This window comes from Mytilus trossulus, chromosome 8 (assembly GCF_036588685.1).
Source record: "Mytilus trossulus isolate FHL-02 chromosome 8, PNRI_Mtr1.1.1.hap1, whole genome shotgun sequence".
Classification (NCBI taxonomy): domain Eukaryota; kingdom Metazoa; phylum Mollusca; class Bivalvia; order Mytilida; family Mytilidae; genus Mytilus; species Mytilus trossulus.
The window spans coordinates 17,529,604-17,551,173 of NC_086380.1; the positions used below are offsets into that span (position 1 = coordinate 17,529,604).

At 31.2% G+C, this 21,570-nt stretch overlaps 1 protein-coding gene across 1 annotated transcript in view; it reads right to left on the bottom strand.

Moving 5' to 3' along the window:
* The window catches only part of LOC134680630 (argininosuccinate lyase-like), a 43,055-nt gene extending 25,965 nt beyond the window's left edge, over positions 1-17,090 (bottom strand). Inside the window, exons 1-9 of the mRNA XM_063539750.1 lie at positions 17,035-17,090; positions 11,023-11,075; positions 10,322-10,429; positions 9,238-9,324; positions 8,602-8,685; positions 5,927-6,081; positions 5,586-5,663; positions 4,708-4,785; positions 2,450-2,502 (exon numbers count right to left, since the gene is read on the bottom strand). Coding sequence (XP_063395820.1) covers positions 2,450-2,502; positions 4,708-4,785; positions 5,586-5,663; positions 5,927-6,081; positions 8,602-8,685; positions 9,238-9,324; positions 10,322-10,429; positions 11,023-11,046 — 667 coding nt within the window. The 5' untranslated portion in view covers positions 11,047-11,075; positions 17,035-17,090. The remainder of the gene's footprint in view (positions 1-2,449; positions 2,503-4,707; positions 4,786-5,585; positions 5,664-5,926; positions 6,082-8,601; positions 8,686-9,237; positions 9,325-10,321; positions 10,430-11,022; positions 11,076-17,034) is intronic.
* Between the last annotated feature and the right edge of the window lie 4,480 nt (positions 17,091-21,570).

The following is a 21,570-nucleotide window of genomic DNA, read 5'->3' on the forward strand; positions in this document are numbered from 1 at the left end:
GACCCCCCTGCGGTATATTGAACCCCCTACCATAGACATTCAATTAAAAAAATTCCAGCTATTCTTAATCCTTAACATAGTAATAATACTCCAATAAGTAGTTTGTATGCATTTAACATGCTGGAAAAGATATTTTGAAGAAAAAAAAATTCCATGGTATTTTGACCCCCCCTACCATGGTATATTGAACCCCTTACTATAGACCTTGAATTTCAAAAACCCAAGCTATTCTTACTCCTTAACATAATTATAATACTCCAATAAGTAGTTTGTATGTATTTAACAAACTGGCAAAGATATTTTGAAAATTTTACGTAGCCATGGTATTTTGACCCCCTGCGGTATATTGAACCCCCTTCTATAGACCTTGATTTTCAAAAATTCAAGCTATTCTAACTCCTTAACATAGTAACAATACTCCAATTTGTAGGATGCATCTATTCAACATGCTGGAAAAGATATTTTAAAATTTTTACTTAGCCATGGTATTTTGACCCCCTGTTGTATATTGAACCCCCTTCTATAGACCTTGATTTTCAAAAATTCAAGCTATTCTAACTCCTTAACATAGTAATAATACTTCAATAAGTTGTTTGTATGTATATTACATGCTGGAAAAGATATTTTGAAAATTTTACGCAGCCATGGTATTTTGACCCCCCTGCAGTATATTTAACCCCCTTCTACAGACCTTGAATTTCAAAAATTCCAGCTATTCTTAATCCTTAACATAGTAATAATACTCCAATATTAGTTTGTATGCATTTAACATGCTGGAAAAGATATTTTGAAGAAAAAATATTTTCATGGTATTTTGACCACCCCCTACCATGGTATATACAACCCCCTACTATAGACCTTGAATTTCAAAAACCCAAGCTATTCTTACTCCTTAACATAGTAACAATACTCCCATAAGTAGTTTGTATGTATTTAACAAACTGGAAAAGATATTTTGAAAATTTTACGCAGCCATGGTATTTTGCCCCCCTGCGGTATATTGAACCCCCTACCTTAGACTGTCAATTTCAAAAATTCTAGCTATTCTAACTCCATAACATAGTTGTTGTACTCCAATTTGTAGTTTAAATGCATTTTTAAAAGATGCTTAGTTTGTTTGTATTTAACATGCTGGAAAAGATATTTTGAAAATTTTACTTGGCCATGTTATTGTACCATGGTATATTGAACCCCCTACTATACATCTAAAGACCTTTCATGTTAAAATATCTTGCTACTGTAACTCCTTAACATATTTATTATACTCCAATTAGTAGTTTGTATTTATTTTATTAGTTTGATAAGATGTTTTGAAAATTTTACTTTTTAAAATCAAGTGAGCCATGGTAATTTGACCCCCTCCCCCTTTTTTACCATGGAGAATTAAAACTTAAAAGTCTACCATTCTATATAAATATTTTAAATTTCAAAGAATTATAGTGTCCAAGCTACATGGTCTAGTTTTAATGCTTTAAGAAGTTTTTTGAATGAAATTTTGTTGGTTAAGACTTCAGAGCACTTATACCAAGCAAATATTTTTCTTTTAGCCAATCATTGAAAATTGACCTCCCCTTCTTGTATAAATGATTTTTAATATTTGATTAGCTTTTATATAATGTTAAATGTTTTATTAATCATCTAAAATGAAAAAAAACAGGGGGGTTCAATTTACCATGGGGGTTCAATTTTCCATACAGGGGGGGTTCAATTTACCATGGGGGGGGGGTTCAATTTACCATAGCGGTATTTTGACCCCGGGGTCATTTTACCATGGGGTTCAAAATACCATATGACACCGGGCTCGTTGTCACTAGAAACTATAAGTATGACGTCACTCACCGGGTTCCAGCAGTCTACACTAAGGATTTAAAATGAGCAGAAACTCATACCATTTGGCTTGCAAATATGGAACCTTCATTTATACAAGTAAACTAGCCACCACTGTATATTTATTTATGTAAACTTATGTTCATATGTCTTTAAAATAAACTCCTTTATGTTTACTTGGTTTTAGTAGTTTGTCGAATATCCCAGAACTTGGGTAGACCACGGGAAAACGAAGCCAGTGGAAACTTCCACTCCCGTTTCAAAAATAAGGCTGTCATAATTGGTTTTTCTAATTTTTTATTCAATATTGACATGAAGTAATGTTCAAATACTGAACAGCTAAACTACAAATGTTAACACTAAACAGCTTTAAAAATAACCAAATAACTTGTCAAAATTTATACTCTCATGCAAGGCACTTGTATATACTTACATGTTATGTCACACCTTTGAATGTGTTTTTAATGTATTTACTTACAAAATTGAGAATTTCAGTACGATTATCACATTTCTGGCAAATCTCTAATAATTAGGAAAGTTGACAGGCATGAAACAATCATGTTTGCTTTGAATTGTTAAGAATATATAAATACAATTTGGTGCAAAAGATTAAGACTGTTACCTTGTGCAAGGAAAGGTCTGTCAATGTTAAATGGGTTACCAGCCAGAGCACCACTGTTAGAAACACAACATGCATTATTAACCACACAATTTGTTAATCAAATACAAACATAACATGATTAATCATACAAAAACATAAATACGATTACTGTAAATTCAGAAATAAGTGTGAGGTTCTTATTTACTGTGAATTCATTATTATTTGTTGGATACCAATTTTCATGATTTTCATTGTAACCCAAGAACCTCGAAATTCAAATGTTCAAGAATTACAAATCTTCTTCAGAAATGTATGCAGACATTGGCAAAACCACAAATCACATATCCATGAAAGTGAAAGTTTTCCACAATCCAGGAAACTTGGTATTCATGAAAATAAATTAATCCACAGGTTTGCAATAGTAAAAATTTGCATTCATAATTTTAGTGTTGTCTTTCCTTCACAAAATAATCACAATTGCAATAACTAGATCCCTCTTTATTACTACTCATTAGCAAGTTGCCATAATAAATGCACACAACCATTTTTTAATTTACAATAACGAATTAAATATGAAATCAACATGATCAGTGTTATGGAAATATAAATGTTATTAACCCTTTCCTCCATGGAATTTGTTTTTTAACATACTTGATCTGCAAAGGATTTTTTCAGTTAAAATAAATCATCAGGTTTAAAGTGTTAATGCATTGTGAAAACTAATATTTCATCAATGAAATTCAAGTCAGATATTCTCATGAATCTCCTTTTCATATTGGATACAATTTTATTAAGTCTGATGCAGAAATTTTGGAGTCAAAGCTTTTCAACTGAGATACTACACAGGCGTCAAAAGGTGTCATTATGGAGTAAAGGGGGTGGCGTCAAAAGGCGTCATTATGGAGTTAAGGGGGTGGCGTCAAAAGGCATCATTATGGAGGAAAGGGTTAACTAAACCATAAAATAAATAAAATTCAAAGACAAACCACAAGAACATGTACATGCACATCACATCAGAAGTACCACAAAAGTTTGCCTTGGATCATTTAAAATTAAAATCTGTTATGTAAACCATTTTTATGAGAAAAGAAAGGTGTCATTGAAAGTGAGAATATAAGACCTCATTTTCGATAATCCAATATTAAGGGAACCCTTTTTTGAGATCTTGAAGAAAACTAGAACTACAGCAGTATCTTAAATAGCAGATGAAGATTTGTGTAAATTTTATACAGAATTTGCAAATAACAATTTTAACACAATTAATATATGTTGGTGTAAATACAAGGATTTTAATTTTAGCGTTTTTGTTGTTAAATCAAAATGTGTACAATGACACGCTAAAAGAACCAATGATTAATTTGACTTTTAATACAAAACAGTGGCGTAGCCAGGGGTGATATGATGTGGATGCCTTCACCGAGCGGCGCGAGGCGGAAATATTTTGGACTATTTTATGCGGATTTTTTTTGGAGACATTATTACCGTAAGCTCATGAACTCTCCAAGAATCCGACATTGGTTAGATGTTTGTTTAATTTCAAAATACCAACAAATTCATATAATTATATTTCAAACGAAATTTTAATGTTTTTCTTGAAAATCTTGAAATTGAATGTAATTCATAGTTTATTTATTTGATGTAAAAGTTTCCAACCAATCTTATATTTGACACCTCAAAAACGGCCCAATCACAGCGGCACTTCTGTATAAAGGAACCTTTCCTGGTATTTAAAACAAAAACGGCCCAAAACAGAGGCACTTCGGAATATAGGAACTGAAGTGACCCCATTAACACGTCGCAAGGGACATCAGCTAAATACCTGGTGTCTGTCCATTGGGTCTTGTTTGCACTCTCATGTGCACAATTCTTGCCAGATTGTTATATCATCAGCAATACGATTTCCAAAATAAGTCCTTAGCTTTGCACTTTTGAAATATAAATTATAACGGAAATCCCATTGCATTTTCTCTGAAGCTTTTATTTTTCAATTAAACTTAAAAGGAAATGGAAAAAACATTATTTTCTATTAGTTATTGCCCTTGTTTTTTATTCCTTGGTTACATAAAATATATGTGCAATCCAGGGGACATAGGAACTTTGTTCTTTCATTGAAAACAGGGCCGTAACTAGCCTCTTGTAATAGTGAGGCAAAAATAATGCCAAAAATTGTAGCACATAAAACATATTTAGCATTATAACAATGGTCAAGATTATACAACATGTTAGTAACCAATGCAAACACACACAATTATAATACAGTACACATATCATTACAATACCTTCCTAAGGGTAAAACACTAGATCTATCTGTCAGTTGTTCTAATCTTTCTACATCTCTTTTCAACATCCAGGTATAACTAGAAAGATATACAAACAAGAATGCATACATTGCCATGTTAGAATAGTCACATGAATATACCTAGCTGCAAAACAAGGCCAAATTTGCGGACCATAGAGCTATGGGTTATTTCTTTGTTAAAAAATAGGATTTCCAAATATTTTAATATAGGATCTATATGTAGCTCTGAGGTCTACATATAGTCAACAAATATAATAAGGACTGAATAAGTTTCATTTCCTAAGCTATTATATACCTTAATCAGGTTCAGGTCAAAGTTACTGAATGTGTGTGAATGTAATCTCAAGGAGAATTATCAACAGTTTTGGTAGGAAAGCATCATCGCAGGAGAACAACTTTAGTTCAAAAACATGTCTCTATTTCTGAAAGGCAATAACAAAATTTGACCATAGTCATCAAAATCATGACAAATTATGAGACCATTTTTACATAATTTAATTTTGGATGTAACGCATCTTCTGATTGGCTGATGTTATTTTGTTATGAGCCCATAGACATAATTTAGTCATGTGACGGTGACGTCATCAACGTTTTTTCATGGTTTTCTACAGTTTAAAATGGAATTTAGAATTAAATTATAAGAAATGACTGTAATATTTTTTATGTTATTTCTTCATAGATAGAAAAATATTACAGTCATTCCTTAATGATAGTATTTTTTTTTTCTTTGTTGCTTCTGAAGAGTTTTTGAGCTTTAGATATAGAAATACACATTTCTATTGTAATCATTTGTTTCTGGTCCCTTGGAAAAATAAAATTATGGCCATAGAGAATAACTACTATTCATAAGTCTTGTACCTTAGTAACCAATGGCTCCATCTGATTGGCTGAGCTCTTTGTAAATGTGTGTACCCTGGTAACAATACATCTATTTCACTGTCAAAATAAAACAAGAAGTATCATCAACATTTCCTTTTCTTTGAAAATCAACATTGCAATTCATATAAAATTTATAAATTTCCTCAATAAAACATGTTCTATTTGTTAAACTGCAAACTTTATTCGAACAAAACAAAATTTCATGAAAACATTGTTTTTTTTATTGTTCTAAAACAATCACCATTACAAATATTAAAAGTCACATGCTTTTTAACAATATAAAAGTCATCATTTATGTATTTGATAATCTTATAACTTACTCTTTTGCCCTTTCAACAAAAACGGATATTAACTGGATGAGTAATGATTTCAATGCTTTAGATGCATCAGATAACCATAATCTCATATCTGTTGCTACCTGGTCATTACGGCTCCGTCCTGTGTGTAGTTTACCAGCCACTGGACCAATTAACTCCTGCAAAACATTTCACAGTTTACTTTTACTACCTTTTCATTAAAACTCTGTGAAGTGTGTAGCTTTCAAGCAACCAGACCAATAAGTTTTTGCAAAACCACTCAATTTTTAACATTTTCCAACATAAAATTGCTTCCACATTGTTGGGAGAAAAATTCACAATTGATCACTTCAAACCTCCCTTGTTCCTGCATAAATTGTCTTTATTAAAACAAATAAATGGATTGAATGTCATAAATTGTATAAAAAAAATAAAAACTAGATATAATGTTAGAAAAGTTCACTTTGTTGATTTTATTCATAAAAAGTTAGGGACTAAATATGAAAATGACTAATCTCAAAAATCAAACCTGTGACAATGACACATTTCATGAAAAAAAATTAAACCAGTTGCTTCGCAGGGCGCAGCATTATACGACCGCAGATGTAGAACCCTGAACAGATGGGACAAATATGGACACAAATTTTAAGTTTGATACAGCTTTAAATGTGGATTGTGATTAAATAGTTGACACAACATAGGTGTATGTCACATTATGATTTGGACCCTTTGGACCTTAATGTAGACCAATTTGAAAACTGGACCAAAAATTAAGAATCTACATACACAGTTAGATTTGGAATATCAAAGAACCCCATTTATTCAATTTTTGATGAAATCAAACAAAGTTTAATTTTGGACCCTTTGGGCCCCAAATTCCTAAACTGTTGGGACCAAAACTCCCAAAATCAATACCAACCTTCCTTTAATGGTCATAAACCTTGTGTTTAAATTTCATAGATTTCTATTCACTTATACTTAAGTTATAATGTACTGATTTCAATTCAAATTTCTAATGAAGTCTGCAACAATAACTGCTGATTTAAATACATCATACAATATTAAAATGTAATAAAAAGTGCTTGTTATCACTGAATGGTAAAGATTGTTTTAATGTATTAGATGGTAGTAAAAATGAAAATACATTGTATATTGTATAAAACTATGATTAAAGTTGATTCAACTACTATTCTATACAAAGAAAGATAACTCCAATTGAAAAAATTAATTGCTATTTCACAATATTGTCCAATTAGATATTTCTTGCTATTGTGAAATACTGTGCAATTGAAAATTTCTTGCTATTGCACAATACTTAATATGATAATTTTGAATCCTGATTTGGACCAACTTGAAAACTGGGCCCATAATCAAAAATCAAAGTACATGTTTAGATAAAGCATATCAAAGAAGCCAAAGAATTTAATTTTTGTTAAAATCAAACTTAGTTTAATTTTGGACCCTTTGGACCTTAATGTAGACCAATTTGAAAACTGGACCAAAAATTAAGAATCTGTATACACAGTTAGATTTGGAAGATCAAAGAACCCCATTTATTCAATTTTTGATGAAATCAAACAAAGTTTAATTTTGGACGCCAATTTGGACCAACTTGAAAACTGGGCCAATAATTAAAAATCTAAGTACATTTTTAGATTCAGAATATCAACGAACCCCAAGGATTCATTTTTTGTCAAAAATCAAACAAAGTTTAAGTTTGGACTCTTTGGACCTTAATGTAAACCAATTTGAAAACTGGACCAAAAATTAAGAATCTACATACACAGTTAGATTCGGCATATCAAAGAACCCCAATTATTCAACTTTTGATGAAATCAAACAAAGTTTAATTTTGGACCCTTTGGGCCCCAAATTCCTAAACTGTTGGGACCATAACTCCCAAAATTGTTACTGACCTTCTTTTTATGGTCATAAACCTTGTGTTTAAATTTCATAGATTTCTATTCACTTATACTAAAGTTATAATGTGAAGACCAAGAAAAATGTTTATTTGGGCCCCTTTTTGGCCCCAAATTCCTAAACTGTTGGGATCTTAACTCCATAAATCAATACAAACCTTCCTTTTGTGGTCATAAACCTTGTCTTTAAATTTCATAGATTTCTATTCACTTAAACTAAAGTTATTGTGCAAAAACCAAGAATAATGCTTATTTTGGCCCTTTTTTTGCCCCTAATTCCTAAACAATTAGAACCAAAACTCCCAAAATCAATCCCAACCTTACTTTTGTGGTCATAAACCTTGTGTCAAAATTTCATAGATTTCTATTTACTTAAACTAAAGTTACTGTGCGAAAACCCAGAAAATGCTCATTTGGGCCTTTTTTTGGTCCCTAATTCCTAAAATGTTGGAACCAAAACTCCCAAAATCAATACCAACTTTCCTTTTGTGGTCATAAACCTTGTGTTAAAATTTCATAGATTTCTATTCACTTTTACTAAAGTTAGAGTGCGAAAACTAAAAGTATTCGGACGACGACGCCAATGTGATAGCAAAATACGACGAAAAAAATTTCAAATTTTGCGGTCGTATAAAAAGGATGTTTCAATAGATTAAGGAAGCTTGTGTTCGAAATTTAAAGATCTTGATAAGATGCCTCTTAAAAGGAGTTTGGCATCCATGGGCATGTAAACACTACCTAACAACTCATTACTGATTGCAATCAATGTGATTTTATTACCTTTAACATCCTCTCATTTGCTGTATGTATATCTTCATCACCAGGTTTTACAATGAAGCTTCCATCTTCCCACTTACTGTATACCTATTAAAAATATATGGATTCATATACTGTAAACCAACTTATTATTCGCGAGCGATTTATTTTCGCGACATTTGCGAGTAGAAAATTAACGTGAATATAAATCGTCGTGAATATATCAATCTTTGATCTTTCCTTAATAAAATTCATCAAGTTAATCAGATAATCGCGAAATTAAATAGCCGTGAAGTGGTCAAGAAAGGGTAAAACGTGAAATAAAGTATCCGCGAAAATTAGTTGGTTTACAGTAAATAATTTACCATCTACAATTACTTTTCTAAACATCTACATGTGCTCTCCTGTGAACAATTCTGAAACATTTTTAATTGACTAAGTTTACTTGGTATTAAGCCAAAAAAATTGATCAAACTGAGACAAACTGATTTATTCTACTTTCATTTGAATTTGGGAATAGAACACATATTATTTCAGTATACTTTCTTATGTTGTCTTTACTAATAAGAAGAAACAACATTATCAAATAATGATTGTTTATCTATAGCAATAACATGCAAATTGTTGCTATTATTTACTACACACAAAAAATAACTGAACCTGTTCTAATCCTTTGAGAATGAGGTCTCTTTCTGTCTCTGATAGTAGTCCAGCTTTACAAGTGGCCTTCACGTAAGCCATACTACCCTAAAATAGTATAAATAATTTAAATATACAATGTTTTCCATCAGTAAAATTAAAATTTATAAAACACTTGGTCTATATGCAGACTCTCTAAAACATACTGATATGACTGTAATGTAAGTACATGTATATAAAATCAGGAGCCTGTATATTCAGTGGTTGCCGTTTGTTTATGTGTTACACGTTTGTTTTTCGTTAATTGTTTTACATAAATAAGGCCTTTAGTTTTCTTGTTTGAATTGTTTTACATTGTCTTAATTGGGCCTTTTATAGCTGACTATGTGGTATGGGCTTTGCTCATTGTTGAAGGCCATACGGTGACCTGTAGTTGTTAATGTCTGTGTCATTTTGGTCTTTTGTGGATAGTTGTCTCATTGGCAATCATACCACATCTTCTTTTTTTATATAACATCATTTACAACAGGCAATAAAAGCTGATCTGAAAGTATATAAATATTTGTCTTTTCGTTTATTATTTTATACATAAATTAAGTTACTACTTTATCTCGTTCGTATTGTTTTACTGTTGTCAAATTGGATGGTTTTATAGCTGACTATCGGGTATGAGCTTTGGTCATTTTTGAAGTACGGTGACAGTCATTAATTTCTGTGTCATTTGGTGTTTTGTGCAGAGTTGCCTCATTGGCAAAAAAAAGTAAAATACAAAAAGTTAAATCAGAATCCGTAGTATTCAAAGATAGTCATTAGTGCTTTTCTGTGACAGCATTATTATTGTGATTATCTTTCCATTCTAGCGTATACAACGTCAACATTATTTTGACATTTTTTTCGCTAATCAACTTAAAATAACTCAATTTGGTTTCATGGAATGAAATAACAAAGAAACCAGTCAAGTTGGTTAATAGTTGGTCCAGTATGTGGGTTAGCAAAATAGAATAGAATCTGGGATCAGTTTGAAATTAAAAGAAATGATCACTATTTCTACTACTGTTCCCTGTAAAATCAAAGTATGCTTTCCTTAGCCTCTTTATATCCATACCTTTAAATCTGCTTGCCACATTCTCTTGTCATATGATATTGAGGCATTAAATTTCTCCATAATAGGATCAGTGGCTCCAGTAAATCTGCCACCCCACAACTTGTTTCCCTGAAATAGTAAAGAAATAATATAAACAACAGTTCGATCTGGATTTTTTCTATCTCTGGTCTAATCAATACCATGCAAATGCTGAATAACCGCAATTCGAGATCCTTAATATGAATAATTGTCATATTTGCATACACTCCTTTTAAATTTTATATTTTTTAATTTACCAAGGACTCTTACATTTGCAGGTTTCTATTTTGATACTTTGAACAGTTTTGAAAGTGAAATGAGGCAATACTTCAAAGTTCCCAGGATATTTAATGTACTGTAAATTCAGAAATTATTGCAAGGTTTTTATTATTGGGAATAATGCGACAGAGTTGTAAACGCAATAACAAGAACTCCCATTTTGTAATGTTTTATCTGAATTAGGCAGATTTTTTTCTCAAAATCGTAAAAATTACGAATCACAATTAAGTTTAAAATGACAAAATCGCAATAATAAATGCACGCAATAATTTCTGAATTTACAGTACTTCAGATACTTTTAAGATCTATATGTCGTTACATAAGGAATTAAAAGCTTTCTACATGTGTTTTCTCCCTAAAAAATTTACATATAACAATTTATTATACAAGTATGAACAACATACCTCTGTCATAGTTTTATCTGCCATAGCTTCACAATGGTTTCAATTCACAATTGCTGAAAATAATCGTTTTAGCTATTATACACTAATCATTTTATGATATAATATATACATGTACTATCATCATGATCATTTAATTTCATCGTAAATGTCCAACATATGATTTTTCATTATAGTCTAACATAAAGACAGTTAAGACAGTGTAAACTTATCAAATTAAAAGATATCTAAGCACAACTGATTGAAAAAAAATGGCCTCAAAAATTTAAATGTTTTGTGAAAGCTATAAATTATGATATTAAACTTTTTTGGTAGTTAATACTGTCTTTATCATCATGTGCGCCATAATATTCAAAATCATGAATTCATTTTTTTATGTTTATGAATAGATACCTGATTTTGGGTGTAATACCCACCATGTCCATTAAAAGGGAGAAAACAATTTCATATCAACTAACAAAAACTCAATAACAAGCCTGAAAACTGATAGATAAAAACTCATTTTATATGGTGTAATACTGATAATAATTTCCAGGGGTTCTAATTGAGTTTAGGAGAGTATCTGTAAATATTGGTAAATAAATATATGTATAAGAAGATGTGGTATGAGTGCCAATTATAGACAACTCTCCAACCAAGTCACAATTTGTAAAAGTAAACCATTATAGGTCAAAGTACGGTCTTCAACAGGGAGCCTTGTTTTTGTCCACAGCAGAACATGTTGCAGGGGACATGCCATGGAAATACTGGGCGTTCATCTGTCTGTCCTTTCTTGTTAGCGTTTTCACATGTACAATTCTTGCCAGATTTTTATCAAACTTATACTATAAGTTAATATCAGCAATATCTGACAAATTCTAGAATGGTGGACCATCAACTTTTAAAAGAAAGTATTGAAAGTATTGAATTGATGGAAAATGCTCTTGTTAGCCCTCTAATGGGTACAATTCTTGCCAGATTTTTATAACACTCATAACATACGTTAAAATAAGAAATATCTTCAATAATCCACTTTTTTATACCAGTTGTGCCCCTTGGAAATATTAACTTTAAGGAAAATGGGGGTTGCACTAATGACAGGATGATTGCTCGGATAGTGACAGGACGGTTGACTGGACGACATATAAATAGTCATTACTTTTTTGTTATCCGATAGATTTGTTCAATATTTGTAAACCTGAAAGATATTAACCTATATTTTATGAAAAATAAAAAAAAGAGGGTAAATAATTTTTTTGGAGCAAAATAAGTTGACCGGACGGTATTCACACTCGCCAATATACGCTATATATAGATTCAACTGGTTGACGACAAGTGTTAATATCTCTTTTGTTTTACAATATTTGTCCATGAAACTCAGGAATCTGTGAGATTTATAAATATATTATACGAATATATAAACTTGATTGCAAAAAAACGTGTTTTTCTCAAAAAAAAGTTGACCGGACGGTATTCACCCTCGCCGATATACGCTATATATATATTGAAATGGTCGACGACAAGTGTTAATATCTCTTTTGTTTTACAATATTTGTCCATGAAACTCAGGAACCTGTGAGATTGAATAATATATTATACGTAAATATAAACTTTAAAGTAAAAAAGAAAAAAAATCTGCGAAAAAAGTTGACCGAAAGGTATTCACCCTCACCGTTATATACGCCATATATATATTCAACTGGTCGACGACAAGTGTTGATTTCTCTTTTGTTTTACAATATTTTATCATGAAATTCAGGAATCTGTGAGAATAATAATTATTGGATATGAAAATAAAGTTTATAGTGAAAAAAAAGTTTGTCTCCAAAAAAAGTTGACCAGACGGTGTTCACATTTGCCGATGTACGCGTTAATTATATTGAAGTGATAAAAATAAGAATCAATATCTTATTTGTTTAACAATATTTTTACACGAACTAAGAAATCTACGAGATCAATAAATACTTGATATGAAAATATAAACTTTATAGTAAATAAAAATGTTTTTCTTCAAAGAAAGTTGACCGGACGGAACAAACATTCGCCGTTATATGCCTTAAATATAATATAAAGTTGGTAGACACAAGTGTTTATATCTCTTTTATTTTATCCAATTTATGAAATTTGAGAGATCAATAAGTACTTGATATGAAAATATAAACTTTATATCAAATATGTTAAATGTTGTTCTTTAAAAAAAAAGTTGATCTGACGGAATTTACATATCATTTAAATATATTGAACTGATCAACACAAGTTTTAATAATTCTTCATTTTTATAATATCTGTCCATGAAATGAATTGATTTGTGAGATTAATAAATATTTTATAAGAAAAATAAACTTTAAAGTAAAAACAATGAGTCCAAAATGTTTATGTGAGCTAGTTCACCAATGCATATTAGAAGTAATGATATTTAATCAAATTAATCTAATTTTGACACTTGTTGTAATCACCAATCAAGCCAAATAACATGTAATTAAAGTTTTCACACCTGAGACATCAAATACATTTAATTGAATTACCTTATAATCAGTTGGTAATTAGTATCCAATTAAAGAAGAAATTTTACGAAGTTCAGGATTTCAGATTAACATTTAACTCACCTAATAATAACTATTCAATTGTTCAGTCATTTATGCTCTGACTTTCAACCAGTTCAGATCACACAAATTATATTTCTACTATATAATTTTGATTTTAGCATGTCTTTTTAAAGACAATTTTCAATATATATTCATTATTGAACCATTGATATAGATAGATTGATAATAGTGCTACTATATATATTGCTTTATTCAAAAGCATGTCTTTTTAAAGACAGTTGTCAAACATATATTTATAAATACAAAAGTAAATAGATTGATATTAGTGCTACTATATATTGCTTTATTTAAAGGCATGTCTTTTTAAAGACAGCTGTATAGCCATCATATTAGTACAACTTACCAGTAGACAAAATATCAAAATGGACAGTGGGTCTATTGTCTATATACATACAGATGTATTACATCAACCAGAAATAGTAGATATTTTAACTAAACCTGAAACATCTCATACATCGAATGTTCCCCCTTATAAGCCAAAGGCAAACGAAGTTTACTTGTTTCCAACTGGTGCAGATGATTGGAAAAGGACATTCTTACTCACAGTGGCAAATGGGTAATTGATAAATATCAAAACCTTTATGACCCATATTCTGGCATTACCAATAATGCATGTGAAAGCATGAATGCAGTTATAAAACGGCTTAATAAATATAGAGAGTTGCCAGTTGACTGCTTTGTGCTTAGCATGTTTTACTTGCAGAATTACTACATCAATGAGGTGCAAAGGGGTCTGGCTGGCATTGGTAACTATACATTAAGAACCAAATTTAACCATGCTTCTATACCAAAAGATGAAATCAATGTTTCAAAGCAGTTGGTAAAACCTGCTGACATTGTAAAGCATGTTATGTCAGAAATAGATAATGTTCGAGACACATGCTCTAAAGATCATGTCTCAGTAGAGACAGAGTCTTCCAAAATAGAGGGTGCAAATATATTGCCATTTCATTTATTCGATAGTAATAAAAACTATTAACTATAAACAAGGATTTCTAACTATACAAATCCTTGCTACAATGTGCTATAAAGGTTATTTTTTTCATAAAATATTGCTATTAAAAATATTATAACTAAAGAAGAGATATTAAGTCTTGTGTCGATCAGTTCAATATATTTAAGGCATATATCGATTGAACGTAAAATCCGTCCGGTCATTATTTTTCGTATAATATATTTATTCATCTCCAGTGTTCATAAAATTCAGGGACAGATATGGTAAAAAAAAATAATATTAACACTTGTGTCAATCAATTTAATATTATTAAGGCATATATCGGCGAATGTTAGTTCCGTCCGGTCAACTTTTTTTGGAGACAAACTTTTTTTTTATCATATAGTTTATATTTTTATATCATATATTTATTCATCTCGCAAATCTCTCAGTTTTATGAAAAAATATTGTTTACAAAAAAAAATATTTACATTTTTTGCCGCTCAGTTCAATATAATCAACGCGTACATCGTCGAATATGAATACCGTCCAGTCACCTTTTTTTGCAGATTTTTTTTCTTTTTTACTTTAAAGTTTATATTTTCGTGTAATATATTATTCAATCTCACAGATTCCTGAGTTTCATGGACAAATATTATAAAACAAAAGAGATATTAACACTTGTCGTCGACCAGTTGAATATATATAAAGCGTATATCGGCGAGGGTGAATACCGTCCGGTCAACTTTTTTTGGAGAAAAACACGTTTTTTTGGCAATCAAGTTTATATTTTCGTATAATATATTTATAAATCTCACAGATTAAGTTTCATGGACAAATATTGTAAAACAAAAGAGATATACACACTTGTCGTCGACCAGTTCAATATATATATAGCATATATTGGCGAGTGTGAATACCGTCCGGTCAACTTATTTTGCTCAAAAATAATTATTTTCCCTCTTTTTTTTAAAATTTTCATAAAACATAGTTTAATATCTTTCAGGTTTACAAATATTAAACAAATCTATCGGATAATAAAAAAGTTATGACTATTTATATGTCGTCCGGTCAACCGTCCTGTCACTATCCGGGCAATCGTCCTGTCATTAGTGCCTCCCGGAAAATGGCCTTATTAACACTCACACTGGTTAAAGTTCTTGTCAGATTGTTATGAAATTTTTATTGTAAGTTAATATCAGCAATATCTCGGACAAGTTCTGTAATGGTGGACAATTGACCTTTTAAAAAGAGTTATGTCCCTATGTAATATTAAATTTATAAACAAAGGCCTTATTAGCGCACTCACAGCTACAATTGTTGCCAGACTTTTATAAAACTCATAAATACTATAGGTTAAAATATCAGCAATACACATGTTTCTCAGACAAGTTTGAACAGGTTTGGAACAAACCCTCTCTATGGTGATTATACCTATATAGAGGGATAAACCTTCTATAGAGGGATAATTTTATCCCTCTATAGAGGGTTATTTTTGTTTAGACTGGATTTAAATCAAAACAGGGCAGAATGGCATGCTCTACTTATTATGGCAGTAGCCTGCAACAGTTGATGCACCAATTGATGTACTTAGTTTAATATGCACATGCCCAGTTTGCTGCTTATCTGACTAAATATAAAATCTATTGTTCACCATGATTGAAAGCTGTGACGATCAGGTAAATTCTTCTCACTTATGCCTCACTGAACAGAATTTCTATTGTTAGATTTAACATGAAATTTAAAGGTCAACTATTCCTTTTGATGTTGATCAGGTGTTCAGATAGGTATACAATAGATTTCAAGTTTTGTCACTTTAGCAGAAAACTGGTTATCCCAATTTTTAGTAAAGTGCATATGTTGATGCACCTACTGCTAGAGATTATAGCCAATATAATTAGAAAATGCTATTCTGCCCTAATTGGTTTTAAATCCAGTGCAAACACAAATACCCCTCTATAGAGGGATAATTTTATCCCTCTTAAGAAGGTTTATCCCTCTATACAGGTATAATCACCATCCAGGGGGTTTGTTCCCAACCTGTTGAATGTTGTGGACAATCTACTTTTAAAAAAAAAGGAGTATTTCTCAATAGTAATAAAATAAGCGCAACACAGAGGAAATTGAAAACTCCGACTCTGTTCTTTTATCATGTTTATCATAAATTAGGGGACGGATAGACTTTTAGTTTTAATATCAGGGGCTGGATTGTCTTCGGCTGATACAACTGGGACAGAACGATTTGAAATGGATCAACTTGGGGCTTGATGTTATGAATAATTGAAAGCAAAGTGAAAGTGCCATTAGTGGAACAGGATGGAAATTAAATTTCGAGTGTGAGCCTAATCCATGTATCCTATCATAGCCTAAATGAGTAGTGTCATATGATCGAACTATTGGAAAACTTAGATAGCCTCCTTTTATTTTTATGGTATTTAAGCTGATGGGTCAATGCAAGTTTCAATCAAGTCAAATCTTCATTTATTTACAACCTACATAATACTGATGCTCTGTCTTTTCCCGCAAAAAATATATAAGAGTTATTGTTCTTTATCAGGGGACGTAATCAACAACCAGATACATACAATTTATGTCCTACAGGCCCCGGTTTTATTTTCAGGGAAGTTAGTTTATTTTTAAGTCAGGTCTTTAAAACATTCACACAATAAAGATGATCTTTAGAGCTATTCATAATCCACTGACAGATAAAAACATATAAATGCAACATCATATAAAACATATTAAAGCATTGGTATAAGCAGCAACATATCAATACAAACAATTAAATATTCAGTCAAACTCATCCAGCATATATCATATATACTTATAATTTATAAAACACATAAAAGAAAAAAATCCTTTTAAACAAAGCAAGTGCAAGAACTATAGCACTTACTAAAAGCTAGAGGCAGTCCGGCACGGCAACGGTTTAAGCATAACTTGCATAAAACTTATATATTCAATGATTACAAGGATTTGTTTTGTAAGAAGGACTATACAGATAAGTGATTATCTTAAAATCTAAAAAAAAATGCTAAAACAACATATCCGCATTATTAGCTTATAATGAACTTAGAAAACCAATAAGCAATATTGAAGGAAACCGAAGTTACAGTTTGTTTATATATCATGCATGACACATGTGACAATAATTTCTGGAATTATCTTTTATCTGACTCAAACAAAAAATAATAACCTCAATCCCCCACTTAAATGCTTGCTCACTATTTTGACAAACTCGTCTTGTTTTGAAATGTAAATACTTCGGGTGGAGGGGGGACAGAAAACTGATGATACGGCATAAATTTTGAATTTAGATATACCGAAATCAAAGTTTAAAACATAAGTACAAATCTATGGTACTGATTATAGAATTAATCTATACTTACCCTTAACAGTGAAGCTGATATCGCATTATTTCAATATTATTTCTGGCATCCGACGAGATTAATCAATACTCTTTGGCAGTTTTATTGGAGTGTTTGTTTGCATCAGTCCAATAAAATACCCATAGATTTTCTGATATTGGATTTAACATATTGGCTCCACGTTAAACTTATCCTAATTCATAATGCCGCTGCATAAGTGTTTGTCAAAGGGTTTTAGATTTTGTCCACTCTTGATTTATTCTTTACAACACATTAGTGTTGAAACGAACGAGTTTAATTATCAAAGTTAACATAGTTTTGAATTTTTTGTCTATTTATTGTTTTTCAGAATATTAGTTGATTGAATCATTCAGATGACGAATGCGGTTTACTTTGTGCCGTCAAATAGATTTAGTGCAGTTTTCTCCTGAATGTGTTTTCACATCAGACCAATTTCTTATTTAAAGCAGAGACAACTCACAGAATCAATGCTGCAAAAAAAAAAGTACTTCGAGGTCCAAAACATGTAACCAACATTTAAATTCCATGCCGTATGCCGATTCAAATTGCAAAATGTGACGCTAAAAATTAGAAGTTATATATCATAGATTAGAACTTCAATTTATTTATTTATTTCATAATCTTAAATTTGGGCCATGAAGTTCGAAAAACTTAGGACGACATCAAAAAGTCAATGAAGGATAAAAAAAAAACTTAATTCAAATAGTTTGGGGTGAGGATGGGGGGAGGGTCAACATTTCTGCAAGTTTTGTTTAATTGACATCAATTTGATATATATATATCCTTATTGGTCAATCAACTATTCCAAAATTAAGTTAAGAGGGGGGTAGGGGTCAGTGAAAATACTAGAGGAATGAAGTTTTTTTTCCTACATTGAACTTTTGAACTTCAGGAATGTGATTGAAGAGGAATATTCAACTCGATTTTCCCGGAGAGAAAAAACTTTGAAACATCTTTGTAAAAAATCGTATAAAACTGGCAATGATGTATCAATATTGTCTACAATTGCCATGTGATTAGACTCTGATGTATCAATATTGTCTACAATTGCCATGTGATTAGACTCTGATGTATCAATATTGTCTACAATTGCCATGTGATTAGACTCTGATGTATCAATATTGTCTACAATTGCCATGTGATTAGACTCTGATGTATCAATATTGTCTACAATTGCCATGTGATTAGACTCTGATGTATCAATATTGTCTACCATATTGTCTACAATTGCCATGTGATTAGACTCTGATGTATCAATATTGTCTACAATTGCCATGTGATTAGACTCTGATGTATCAATATTGTCTACAATTGCCATGTGATTAAATTCAGCTTCAAATAATGGAATAAAGGTCAAGGTAAGAGTAGTGTTGGTTTGAAACCTAGGCGCTTCCGTAATTGTCAAGTTATTTTTCTTTGAAACGTCTTTATTATTTCAGCTTATTTCAACGTATTCAAAATGCCAACATAATTCTAAAATCTTATTAACATCTTTGCTTATATCATGGTAGAAGCGTGTATAAGATCGACAGTATTTGGTAAGCTCGATGCAAAGTTTAAAATAAGCAGTAAAAGTAGCCCTACTCTGACACAAAATAGTGCTTTTGATGTCCTTGTTTACTTAAACTTACCAACACATTTGCAGAAATGAAACTTTTGGTGAAAGAGAAATATATCTAGATAATTTTGAGCCAAAATTTACTTGTCTATGAGTTTGCATTAAAAATTGAGGATTAATGCGCTCCATAGTATACTAATTTTAGATTTCCAGAAAACCAGGTGTTTTTTTGGGGGGTCGCCCCGCTATTCCGACACCCCATTAGTCCGACACCCCATTGGTCCGACACCCCAATAGTCCGACACACCAGTAGTCCGACAAAGGTAAATAATCGCCGTAATATACAGGTTAGAGAATACTTGCAAACAGTATAAAGAAAAGAGAAAAATGCATATCAATTAAAGAATATCTATATGAACGACTCTTCCCCAAAATCCCTACACTCTTTCGTAGAATCTTGATATTTGAACTACTCTTGTTTATAAGTATAGTACATGTATCACAGAAACAGATAATATCATGTCACCTGTTTGATATTACAATTGTAGAAGTACCATGACTACGTCCATATAAAAAAAACAAAGTCCTTGCAAGTTTTGGTATACTAATTTAAGATATGTTCTATATGGGAACACATTCTACTTAAAAATAAATGTCATCAGCAGTCTCTCATTATAATGAATCATGTACACTTGATAAGGTCTCGGGTACAGTCAAAACTGGAAAAACTGTCATTTTACCACAAAGAGGGACTATTGATTCCAACCATTACTATTTCGATTCATATATATACAGTACACGGACTTAATTATCGAACACTGAGAGCCATGTCGAGTGTGTTTATAACATCGATAGTGAAATTGTCCAATCGGTAATTATCTTTTTATACAAAGAAGACTTGAATACGTTGAAACTTCAATATAAATTGATAAAATGTGCTGTCAGAATGAACATAAACTGAAAAGTCATGAAACATTTGCCACTGGACATTAGACAAAAAATTAACTACCAATCATGTATTCAAACCGTCATGTCTATGAATGATGACATAAGCAACAATATTTGTAATTGCATATTCATAAAACAACAAACTTTTTTTCTGTAATTATATTTTAGTTATTTTCATTTGTGTTCTTTGTTGCATCTTTAAAAACGCAACTTATCGGTTGTCTTTTAAACAAACCAGGCAAACATGCGACATGAAAATAAATGTAGCAACAAACTCCACTTCTCTTGACATTGGCACTGTTACAGGAATGTGCTTGTTTTCATTATTTCTTTTTACCAGTGCATTTTTAGCTGATTCCTTACGGAGAACGCACCAAACTTTACAAAGTTCTATATCGTTCACCCCTATTTTAAGTGTTTAATGTATTTACTTTAAATAATTCACTTTTCAATAAGAACAAACATTGTTGCATAAAGATAAACTCAACTTAAATGTTTTTCTCGAACAAATTTTGTACACCACACCGAAACAACTTCGCATCTTACATACACACTTTTATTCAGTAAAGCCTAATTGAAGCCTTAACTTTCTTATTGCCCTCCTTTGGGAGAAACACAAAGTAGCGTATCACCATGTTAGTTATTCGACAAATCTTCAAAAATAGATATAGGAAGATGTGGTGTGAGTGCCAATGAGACAACTCTCCATCCAAATAACAATTTTAAAAAAAGTTAACCATAATAGGTCAATGTACGGCCTTCAACACGGAGCATTGGCTCACACCGAACAACAAGCTATAAAGGGCCCAAAATTACTAGTGTAAAACCATTCAAACGGGAAAACCAACGTACAACGTGCCAAAAAAAAGTACATTTAGTTTGACAAAATGTTCGCTACTCGGCAACTCAATCAGATTTTGTATATTTGGTTTGAGTAAATATATGCCATTATTTTCGCTATGAATACCAACCAACCTTGATATTCCTAAGTTGCATTGCCTGTTCTCAGTCATTCGATGGACAAGGTCAAATGAGTTTTAATATCTACTAGTATTTTTAAAATGAAAGTGGGAATAGAATTATGGTCACTTTTGTCTTTTTTCAACTAGCAGTAGACCCTGGGTGCATTGGACGTCT